The sequence below is a fragment of the Haliotis rufescens genome, unplaced genomic scaffold, assembly GCF_023055435.1.
Source record: "Haliotis rufescens isolate VD_foot unplaced genomic scaffold, xgHalRufe1.0.p SCAF_8, whole genome shotgun sequence".
Classification (NCBI taxonomy): Eukaryota; Metazoa; Mollusca; class Gastropoda; order Lepetellida; family Haliotidae; genus Haliotis; species Haliotis rufescens.
The window spans coordinates 15,545,951-15,558,765 of NW_025964372.1; the positions used below are offsets into that span (position 1 = coordinate 15,545,951).

The 12,815-nt window shown below is 37.9% G+C and overlaps 1 protein-coding gene across 3 annotated transcripts in view; it reads right to left on the reverse strand.

The window, feature by feature from the left end:
• LOC124144771 (multiple epidermal growth factor-like domains protein 8) overlaps positions 1 to 7,421 on the reverse strand; it is a 69,910-nt gene extending 62,489 nt beyond the window's left edge. For all 3 annotated transcript variants that reach the window (XM_046514317.2, XM_046514316.2, XM_048389587.1), the window contains exon 1: positions 6,953 to 7,421. In XM_046514317.2, the coding sequence (XP_046370273.2) occupies positions 6,953 to 7,184 (232 nt within the window). In that variant the 5' untranslated portion in view covers positions 7,185 to 7,421. The remainder of the gene's footprint in view (positions 1 to 6,952) is intronic.
• Positions 7,422 to 12,815: the final 5,394 nt, after the last annotated feature.

Below are 12,815 nucleotides of genomic sequence, written 5' to 3' on the forward strand. Positions count from 1 at the left end.
AATATTCCAGCTAAATGACGGCGGTCTGTAAATAATCCAGTCTGGAAAAGACAATCCAGTGATTGACATCATGAGCATCGATCCACTCAATTGAGATCGATGACAGGCATCAACCAAGTCAGCGAGCCTGACCACCCGATCCCGCGGCAGTATCTGAAAATGAAATGAGTCTCTGGGCTCCTTTTTGGTATATTTTTATTAAGATAATTTAACAACTGTTTTTTCTCTAAGATATGTTTATTTCAGAGACTAGATGTTAATCTAGCCCCAACAACTGACCAACTAGTATGACTGGACAGCAATGGACAGAGGCCAGTGAATATGATCCTGGACACCCTCTTTTATTTCTACAGGCAAGATGGTTAGTGCAGTGGAAATAGGAATGGCATGATGCACTTATCAGAAAACAACTTTCATATGTACATGATGTATATACACATGACAACACTATAATTCGTCAGCAATCATTTTGGCACCCATTTTTTCACAATTATTTTCCATCAAACACACAAATTGACAATCATGCAATGAAAGTCGGTTATTATCGAATAATAATAATTGACTGAACTAAAATTACCAGTTTTGTAATATTTCATGTTTGAATAAAAATATTTTCATCATTGTTATGTCATTTTGTGACCTACATGGCCCTGTAGTGGGAGGACAAGAACAGATGATTTAACGTCACAATTACATAATGCATGTTTAGCTTATAATTGATCATAATTACAACAATGACAACAAGCCTAATAATATTCATAAATATTACTACACATCTGCATGAAGGAAATACTTACACATTTAATCTAAATTATCCATAACCATGGTAACAAGTGTTAGAAATTAACCATGTAAGTCAACAAGGTCAAGGTCATTGTTATAACCCCCATGTTTGAAACATAAAATATTTCAGGGGTCTCTAGATTAAAAAAAGACCCCAAGGAAGCCATGATACTCCTTAATTTTAAACACTGCATAATATTTATAACTCAACATACAAAACATGGTTTAATTCCTAGTCCTCATTGATAATCAATGTATACTTACAAGACTAACATAATAAATATATATCCAGGTTTGTTAATAAACATTCCTACATATGTGCCTCAATATCATAAAGGAATGTTTACACATTAACTTTAGCTATACCACTTAATAGCACAATAAAGTATGAGTGAGTGAGTTGAGTTTAACGCCACATTGAACAGTATTCCAGTCATATCATGGCTTATGAACTTAATGTGGGAGGAAAGCCAAAAGTGATGCAGGTCTCAGACGTTTACCACTTTGATGAAACCCATGAGCATGGGTACGGTGCTGACAAACTGTGAAACACAATCAGGGTAAACCGGGATTTGAACCTACAGCCATATGATGTGTTGCTGGTGTGCCCAAGGGATGCAACTCTGCACAGTGAATTGTGGCGCTTTAGACGACTGGGACGACCTACTCAAGATTGAAATGTTTGTTTGTTGTTTAACGCCGCACTCAGCAATATTCCAGCTATATGATGGCGGTCTGTAAATAATTGAGTCTGGACCAGACAATCCAGTGATTGATGTCATGAGCATCGATCCACGCAATTGCGATACAATGACATGCATCAACCATGTCAGCTATCCTGACCACCCGATCCCGTTAATCGCCTCTTATGACAAGTATAGTCAGTCGCCCTTTACGGCAAGCATGGGTTGCTGAAGACCTATTCTACCCCGGATCTTTACTGGTCCAAGAATGAAATGACTCTCCACATTGGTTACAGCTGGTATGAAGAACACCACAAAACAGTTTGTCAATTAACACGTATAACTTATGCACTTAACACATGTCTGAATTACTAGTGGCTGTAAACGCAGCAAATTACATGCAACATGTGCAATTAACATGATTCATGGGTCAAATTCCCATCTGAGATAGAAAATGACTCCAGCTTGAGTTGGTCTGTCCAGTGCTAAACAGACCAAAGGTATCCTCAGGTTTTATCACTGTAGAATTACAGGCTTTCTAGGGCGTTGTCATGATAATAAGGGTTATTACAATTTGGGCGAGAAAATATTTGGTGGTGAGGCGAGTTTCACATCATGTTCAAAATTATGTCCCTTTTATTGTGATGAGCATACATAAGTTGTTGTTGTTTGTTTGTTTGCTATATGACAGTGGTCTGTAAATAATCAAGTCTGGACCAGACAATCCAGTGATTGACGTCATGAGCATCTATCCACGCAATTGGGATACTATGACATGCATCAACCAAGTCAGCGAGCCTGACCACGCGATCATGTTAGTTGCCTCTTACGGCAAGCATGGGTTGCTGAAGACCTATTCTACGCCGGACCTTCATGGGTTGCATACATAAGTGTGTGGCTGCTTGTAACAGTCCGGACTTCTGTCCATTTCTTAGTGCTAGCCCACTGATATACCATGCTGTAGTTTAAAACATCGATGCCTGACTCAGACATTTAATACTCTGAGACAGTCCTCGTTTTATCCCCTTAATGCAGAGCACCAGGGTAAAAATAAGTACTTTCTTTAAAAGTCTCTTGGCATGATGCGGAAGGGGATTGAACCCCACCGTTTTGCTCTCTTGACAGAGCATATCAAAATTAGAAAAGCTGCTTTTGGTTGAAAATAGTCAGAATACAACTGCAAAAATGGTCAGGTATTTATACAGATCTTCTCAGAGGCTAATATTCAGCTTTAAGTTTCTAGGGCTTCGGTCCTGCCCCGCACTGAAGCACATGTGGTGTCTCCTTGGGCAAGTAACTTTTCATAACATGCCTCAGCAGTGAGTGGGTACCCAGAAGGATGAAATTGTAATGTGACTATTAACCTTCTAGCCCCGCACAGGCAGCTTGGGTTGTATACTCTCCAGTGAGCTGAGAATGAATATCAAGTGCACACTGATCCATTGTTCGGGGCAATAATGTTAGCGCTTTGAGCATACACCTAGCACCTAGCACAATATGTGGAAGTACACATTATTATTAGATATCAGAAAAAAATCCAAAATTTGAATTAAACACTTCCCACACAAATATATCTATTATAACCAATGCCATGACTTTGCAGAGGCAACTTTACATTTTTCCAATAGGGCTGGGACTATACACCAACTGTGAAATCTGTTCACGATCCAATACGTATAAAGATACATGCATGTGCTCTTATCTGTGGTGTGTAAGCCATCTTTTTGATAGACAGGATGGCCAAATACCTGGCACAGTAAGGATTTACAGTTGGCATTGTCAAGTATGGTGCAATGGATGAAAATGTTTACATTTTCACTACTCATTTTCACTAGTAATTAGTGTTTGTTGTAACATTCATAAAAAAAATACATTTAAGGTAAGAATCGATACTTTTTACTTTGGGTGCGATTGTGGTCGATACTTGTTTTGAGAAGTAAAAAATCGCATCCGTGTATCGTTCCACTACTAGTTTTCAATGTGAATTAAGAAAACCCAGATTACAGCCTCTAAACAAGGTATGTTGCTGTATTTGCTCAAACATTGTGCTTGTTACACATTTATACTTTGCATGCAAGACTTGGCATTGAAATTGGGTAGCACAGGAAATACATTCATTTTTTTCATTCTCAATCGGTGTGATATATATACATTTTCACCTTGTTCAAGCAGGCCAATTGGTGAACATTAAAACTATTTAAAATTGTTTTTAGGACAATACTTCTGGGGTGGCGGAAATAAAAAAATCACACAGAAAATACTGATGGCCTAAACATGCTGACAGAGTGCAGTCATAATGGAGACACTATATACTGAGAATGGCAGTCTATTAGAGCTGGGACCATACACCAACTGTGTGATCTGATACGTTTCACGATACCTTGCTCACAATCCGATACGTATCACTATACTTGCATGTGCTCTTATCTGTGGTGCGTAAGCCATCTTTTTCATATAGACAGGATGGCAAAATATCTGGCACACTGACGATTTACAGTTGGCAGTGTTAAATGTGGCATGATGGGTGAAAATATTAACATTTTCACTACTTATTTTCACTATGAATAAGTGTATGGGGTAACAGTTATAAAAGCAAACATTTAAGGTATGAAACAATATTTTTTATTTAGTGTGCGACTGATCAATCCTTATCTCAGGAAGTAAAAAATTGCAATCCACCAATGCACCGATGTATTGTTCCACAACTATGCCAAAAACCTCTGCGTCAACAACCCTAATTTGGCCCTTAGCATTATTTTCAGTAGACATAGTAGATTTTGGTCTTATGATATTGACTATCATTAGCTGAGTTTACTGGACCAAACAGAATTTTACTAGACTTGGGATTTGGACTAGTGAGAAACGTCACAGACTGAGATGGGCATAAAATTCAGGCAATAGTACTGGCAAACAAATTGTACTGCAATATATTGCAGTACAGGTATCTGTATTGCAACATGCATTGTGAAATATTGGGAACTAAAGTGTCTGACAGTGATTGACACCGATTGTACATGCAGATCCTATGTTCTACATCATGCGTACATATTGAAGTACATATATTACTCAGCATCATTTTCTAGTCATGGACATAGGGGAGATAACAATGTGAGAAAAAAAATCACTTCCACGTTAACAATGTTTTGTCAATCAATTACGAAGGGAAACATCATTTGAGAATGAATTTCTGTGTAGATTATAATATAATGATACAAATAATAACGAAACCCCATATATGTACCTAATATACCAACACACAAAACACATATTGCAATATGCAGAGTTTGAAATAACTGCCTGCCCGTGGCTGGTAACTTTTCAGTCGGGCTGCATTTTCCTGCACCTGCCCGACTGTCTGGCAGATAATTTTAAGACTACTTACATATTCTATTTTATCATAACTTCTCATAGATTCTCAAGTCTTTGCATTATTTCAACTGAATCAAGACGCGATTTGTCTCATATTTTTCGTGATATTTCAATATTCATACTGTATACAATGCGGGCAGGTAACTTTGAAGATGGACAGGTAACATTTATGGTCACCTGGCCGACTGTCTTGTTTGGTTTCATTTCAAAATTATTTCAAACACTGGCAATATGTTTCATTTGAAAAGCGTATTGCACTATTATCAGTAATGCTGTACAGTAGTATAAGGCTATGACCTGAGCATGCTATGCCATATAACATACATATAATAAAAATCACAAGTCAACCATTTCTACTAGAAAGTACAAACCCGAACACTGATTCAAATACTTCAACCTCTTTTATCATGATTATTTCTATATTATTTCTCCTCTAACAGGTCTGATCAACAGGACCAAGATAAGTAAGCAATTTGTTTACAACTTGCGAACATGATCATCATATGGAGAGACAGTAGCTATGTCAGTTATATAATTCGTTATACCTATAATTTGGAAACTGAAACACAGTTAACAAAATTAAAATTCAACAACTAATCCATGTTATTACATATTTATTAAGAACCCCCCCCCCCCCCCCCCGATAAACTGCCCAGAAAACATGAATCATGTCAAAACTGTTATTGTCAGTAGAATGTGTTAAAGTCATCAAAAGAAAAGAAAATAGTCAAATTTGAATACATATGCAATCAAATCATTTCTTAGCAACAGGCACACAAGACGTAATCAGGAGACGCTAAGACTGTCTCAAAGGGACATAACTCTTCATGCACAATTTTGTTTGGGCATAAACAGACCTTTTTGCTCAAATCACCATAAATTAGCCCAATTACTACTTTAGTTTTCAGTAGGCCAAATGGACTTCCTGTGGCTAATTCAAACTAAATCCAGCTTCATCTACCATTGTTTGAAACTTAAAATTCAATACATCAAAATTCATATCATCTTCATGATAAAAAGTGCTTAGCCAGCATTTATTCCATACTGTATACACAGCCTTTAAGAATAAGTCTGGATGGAACACGATAACATGGGAAATTATGTTCAAATAAAATTGTGCAATGTGTCCATTAAGCGTGTCAAGAAAAGCAACTATATGTTGTCTCAGTAATTCAGCTAATCAGCAGTGAGCATGATCAGGTGTTGCTAGATGGGTCTAGACCATCTAGCTCATGCATTTTGGAGTTGATTGGCTACATACTTTTTGTACATCCTGTGTGCATGGAACATTCTTACTAATTGCCCCTTCCCACGCAATTTGTACCTTATGGCAAAGGTCAAGATGCCCTGTCACCTCAATGAAATAACCGATGTTCCAAAATAAAACCATGGAGAGACTCACTTTCCACAAAGAAAACTGAAGATAATGTAAACATCCATTGAGTGATCAAATGAATGTTTGTATATATAATTATAAACATCTTCTCTTCTATATGCCAGTCAGCAATAGTATATCAAGACACCCTGCACGGCTGTAATTAAGGATGGACCAGACAAACTACTGTTAACATGAAGGATTTTTATCAAATATCACAGTCTAAAAAACAATGTCCTTGAAGAGACTTTTTATCATGTTCATTGACATATAAGGGACACCTAAAAGCTTGTTTATGAGATAGTTATATTGCAGTTGTTATTGTGAGCATAAACTTCCATAACTGATGAGCCAATTACAAAAAGAAGGTATCATTTTAATTCCAATGTGATTAAAAGCTCTTGGAATCAGAGGAGAGTCTCAGTAAGAAATACTTTGCTGGACATTCTGAATGTGGCCTAGATCTCTTCTTGTGATTGTGTCAACAATCTACATATTTCAAAGCATGTGACACATAGACAACACTTTATCTAATTAAATACTCAATGTACATCCACATAACCTGGTTATGGAGATAGTGCAACTTAAATTATTCTCTGCACTGATAAACATTCGTATTACTGTGTATGAAAAATGTCAAAGCATGTGTTCTGTCGTGACGAACTTCACACACATCATGTTAAATTTCCAAATAACCATGCAAAATAACATTCTAAAGCAAGGAACTAATAAGTTTACGTACCATCAATAAGCCATTCACAATGTGCATTGGCTGAATAAAGATCTGGTCCATCGGATATTTGGCCTCGCTGACCCTTTAAGATTTTCCGACCACTGCAAGATCCGTTGGAGAGATCCCAAGCTGTCAGGAAAACAGCAGCGAAGAAGATATTTCTTGACGTGAAACAAGTCATGACTGACCAAAGGTTGTTCGACAGCCGGTTATCAACAAATGATGCATATCCCCAAACCATCGACCGTGTCAATTGAATATTTTTTGGTCGAGGATGGTTCTCATTTTGGGGGCATATTAGCCCATCGTCTGCTTCAACATGGCATTCAGTATGCACTGTAATAGCATATCTACATCCTCTGTTGCAGAATGTCCAACTGTTCCGAGGATTTCGTGCAGCTACATGCCGATATATGTCAAGTTACAGTATTTAAATCGTTTTGACAGCTGATTTTGCAAGGTGTCCATTGCTTTTGTTCCCCAAAACAGCATCTCAGCATTGACGAAAATGATGTGTTTTGATTGGTTCTAATTCACGAATAGTATTTTCCTCGTGGCATATTTCAAACGATTCTAAGGTCTTCGGTTAGACAAGACAGTGCATAAGTAATTTGGGATTCGTATAACTTTGATGCAGTGCCAAATTTCACTGTAAACTATGTGTACGTAATATTCTGTATAAATAAACACTTAGTTGATGCTTTAAACATAAAGCACCGTCATTTAGGATGTAAGGTTTCGCATATTTAAGAACATTTACAATACACACGTGCGGTAGAGCTGATTTCAAAAGTACAATAATTGACGCGTGACCGAAGAATGAAGCGATTTTAAAGTACGCGTTAGGGCTGTTTCGTATCCTTTTTTATCACTGTATTATCTTCAATACAAGTCCTGTCTGCTGATTTCTGAAAACTTGAAAAATAATGAATATTCATACAAGAGGCAGCTGACACGGTCTAGTGCGTTTGCGTGAAAAGAACATTCCCCTTTGCGTCAGCACATAATGCACAGGCTAACATGCATGATCTTTATGCGAAGAAATATCCTTCACCTGAGCTCTCCGTGCGATCTGTATAACAAAGGCGGTTATGCGATGTTCCACTTGTACTTTGTAAGATGATGCGGGTTCTCGGCCGCGGATACCGTACGTTCTCTTGTAACGGTTGTATATATCATTTGTATTAATTCATTTTAGGACAGGGATCTGCATGCAAGGGGCGAGTTTTATAGCGACCGGGTTGTCGGATCATTTATACGGTAAATAAACTGTTACACGTATGATTAACGGGGTAGATTTATTTAGTCATTCGCTTATCGACGACACTTTTACTGACCAAACAGTCATGCGTTCTCAATCATTGATCACTATCGGGTGTGAATGTATTAGTGTGTACAATCACTTCGGTTGCACATGACACTTTAGCTTATTAGTGACAAAATAAGGTGTTTTTGTTTCGTTTTTCCTTGATCGATCGTTTTATAACCGAATAAACCCACGCAGGCTCGGGGTATCCACCACAATGTTCACTACCCCAAATCACCCTATAGCCCATCTCTGAACCCGGAAGTAGCCGCGTTCCCTATATTTATTTCTCCTTTTGAAGCTTTCTCTCTAGCTTTGTACATGTATTTTAATGAAAAATAATCGCAAGATAATTATTTAACTGAATTTAATATTTAAGATCAGTTGTTTCTCCCCTTGCAGGCAAAACACAATACTGATAAACAGACATTTTATTGGGTGGGGTGGGAGGGTCTTAAATTTTTTATGTCTAAGTATAGGTTACAATTCTATAAAGATATACTATATTTTCATGAGCTACGTGACCTCGCCACACCCACTGCGGTTTGAGTGAGTTAGTGGGTTTGGTTTAACGCCGCTTTGAACAGCTGCGATTTGAAGCGTGCCCGGTTAATCTGACGAACTTTGAATGCCTTGGTGCAAATAAACCGAAGATAACTTGAAAGCAGTGCTTAAACGCAAAAACGTGTTAAAGGGCGGATGGGGTATTGAGAAATAATAACATTATATCTGCAAAAGGCCCCTGTGTCTTTACAATCAGGTTTAGAGTCACTTGGTAGGATATATTATTAATGGTTAAACTTATTTACTTACAATACATTGGTCATATGCGGATCGATGAAATGTGTTTGTTCATATTTTGAATTGTATAGATACGTGCATTTAATATTCCAAGGATGTCGCGCAGTTTAAAATGAAGCCATCGAGCGACACCAAAGGCTGAAATACATCAAGAAACACGTGACCTAATTGCATCACAATCAAATTCCCTTTTTGCACAGGAAACCAGTGTATTATATTGTTACATATAAAAAAACCGCGCTGGGATGTATGGTAATACCCCCCAAACAACAAGTGCCATATTTTGTTACGTCTTTTGGTATGACGCGGGTCATCTTCCCGAGGCAAGAGAGTTTTCTGACTATAAAAGTCCAGTTTCCACCCTTGCCGAACTAGGCTGTTATTATGGATAACAGTTTGGCTGGACTAACGAGTCTATGCATAGTCCAATCAAAATTGCGCAACGAAATCGAAATCCGGTTCGTTATCTGTCGTGCAGATGTCGGTCGATTGCAGCATTTCCAAAGCATGCGCACCGCCAACTCGTTGTCAAATGATATTTTCCGAATCTTTTTTTATGTTTTTAATCAAGGTGCTCACGTGATTTGATGCATTTCGCGATGTAAGACCCGTTTTATCACAATATACATCTTGATTATCGGTCAGATCGTCTTGACTGGGCGCCGCCTTTTTGTTTGAAACAAATGCAAGTGATACGAGAGTTGGAATCTGATTGGTCCATAGGAGATGCTTGGAAGGGACATAACTCGTAATAGCCACTGGTTGCGCTATGATCGAGCCCAGGAATTCCAGCCTAGTTCGACAAGGGTGAAAACTGGACTTCTATAGTCAGTTGATACTCTTGCCTCGGGAAGATGGACGCGGGTGAGGATCGAACCACCGACCTCCTGCTCTCCGGGCAGATGTTTTATCCACTAGGCCACGGAAGTTATCGTTTAAACCTGTAAATGATCGAAAACAAGTGAGTGAAAAAGAATGAGCAACGATCAAATCCACCGCGGGTCAGAACCGTGAAGATCCGGGGTAGAATAGGTCTTCAGCAACCCATGTTTGCCATAAGAGGTGACTTTGCTTGTCGTAAGAGTCGACTCACGGGATCGGGTGGTCAGGCTCGCTGACTTGGTTGATGCATGTCATCGTATCCCAGTTGCGTGGATCGATGCTCATGATGTCAATCACTGGATTGTCTGGTGCAGATTATTTACGGATCACCGTCATATAGCTGGAATATTTGTTAAACAACAACAACAACAAACAACAACAACAACACAATGACACACGGAGTAACACAGAACCGGTCAACCCTGACTGCTCCGCTCTTAGGAGAAGCAGGGGATGCTGAATTCCTATTCTGAATCCCAAGAAGGTTGTGATTATAAGCACCAAGATTTCAGATATGTATCATTTGCATATAAACCATTGTCCGACTGTAAGTTTGTAAGGTTAAACGACAACATAACACATGTGCTATCTGGGAATATTGCCAAGAATATAGACTTTCACAAGTCTAGAAGGTAATAATCATTTGTTTAAATCATAATTTCTAAAATATATAAATAATATGAACAAGTTGTCCCTATAAGAGACTGGCGTCCTTCGATGTACTGTCCGCGTATCTGGATAAGCCCGTGGATGTGTAGCAATACTATCCTTATAGGATAGTATTGTTACACATCCATGGGCTTATCTTTAACTAAAGCCTTGGAGTAAGGCTACAAAGAATAATACTATGAAAATCGCCCTGTATTTCTTTATAGTTTAGGTCAAAGGCGTCAGATATCGTTGTGAAAATTGCGCCCTTTTGCCGTGCCAGCTAGGATTCCTTGATCATAGGTTTGAATCCTAGATTCCCCTATAGTCTGTCCTCCAGACCCTGAAACAAATATATCCAATACAGCCCACGCAAGTCTAGATTACTGTCTGAAAATGAAGAAAGTCTATTGGTTCCTTTTTATTATATTAACAATAATTTAACAACTGTTTTTTCTGTAAAATATATTGTTGATTCCAGAGACTAGATGTCAAAATGCTACTTGGTTTGTCAGTACTTACCTGCAACCTTTACCTGTGCCTGGATCCGCTGACCAGGTGTTCTAATTACCTGCATTTTCTCCCCATTGAACTACCGTAGTGGGATATAACATATATAATTGAAATGCGTTTCAAAGAATTATCCAGCGTGTCATATCCCTATAATACAATTCACTATTATAGTGAAAACGGTTAAAGCCACAATATTACAAAAGCATACATTCAAAAAGTTTTTTTTCAATTATTATTTTTTATCAAATACGTATATACTGGAAGTATGGAAAAGTAGCACTACACATCACCCGCCAAAAATTAAATCATATACTGCTCATGAATTTAACATCAATTTGAATCAGCGTTATAGAACTAGTGGAAGGAAAGCAGTTTTACTGTCATTGGTTGACACGAAAGGTCATCTTAGTGCTCGGTTGAACTCGCTGGCCTGCTCGTCTGGTGGTGTAACACGATACTGTCTGCGTCGACTGCAAGTGTTTCTCCTACGAGAACCATAACACGTTTGAGATTTTCGGGAAATTATAGCATAAATATTCTTACGAGCAACGCGCGTGGTTCTAACAATGTATGTTTAACAGATTTCGTACGGTTTCACCAGCGAGTCGGAAAGAATATAAAATGACTCATAGTAATTATTCTGACTTTGCGAAATGTTTAGTAGTTTTAAAATACTCTTTACAGTTAATACTTGTGTCAGAATTAACTTTTCCCTGTATTTATTCACTCTTTAGAATTATTCTTTTGCAATATATTATTCAAGTATTTTCCTTATTGGGTGGACATTTGAGTGGCCAAAGGGGGTCACCTCTTTTCTGTGCAATATTTGGTACCAAGATTAGTTATAAAATGGCATTGTGCATGTTTCCCATTTTTGCTCACCTGAGCTTGTCTTTGCGCGTTGTCCACCCGTCGTTAACATGGTTTTCTTTTAGATTTTCGTTATCTCTAAAGCTACAAGAACAATTTTTTAATGAGGTTGACATTTTGTGCGAATGGTTCCAGTTATGGCCCCCTAAACACTGCTCGAAGAATTCCCATTCGATTTTAAACATGAAACATGTCATTTATGCCAATAACAGCCTTTTCTTGTTGATCATTACGAAATTTGAAATGCATATAATATGTTTGTCATAAGAAGAACAAATAATACTTTTTTGTGGCAAACTTTGATTTTTTTTTATCGAGCCATGACCTTGTACCCTAGTCCGAAACAAATATATTCAATACAGCCCATGCAAGTCTCAATTTTGGTAAGTCTAGATTACTTCAGTATCAGTATCTGAACATGACGAAAGTCTCTGGGATCCTTTCTATTATATTTCATAACAATTACTTAACAACTGGTTTTTTTCTGTAAATGTGTTCATTTCAGAGACTTGATGTTAGTCTACATGGACCTACTTAAAAAATTTAAATTGTTTTACTACTTGTTGTTACATATAAAGCCTCTGAGTTTGTGAAGCTGAGCTTGTATGTTTGCGATCCCAGCCGTGTCCTCTGTAGCATTTGCTCATACAATTCTGATGAAATGTCCATCTCTCTGTCCGCGATTTCTGCGTGTGTCGTTTGTACATTTTATATGCAGTAATTTTGTGATATGAATAACCAGAGTGAGTAATCAAGAGAGGGGTTTGTATGTGAGGGTGAGCTTACCTGGGTGATCCATCACTTTCCACGTTTTACTGACAGTTTTGTCTTGTTTGTTTGTTGTTTAATATA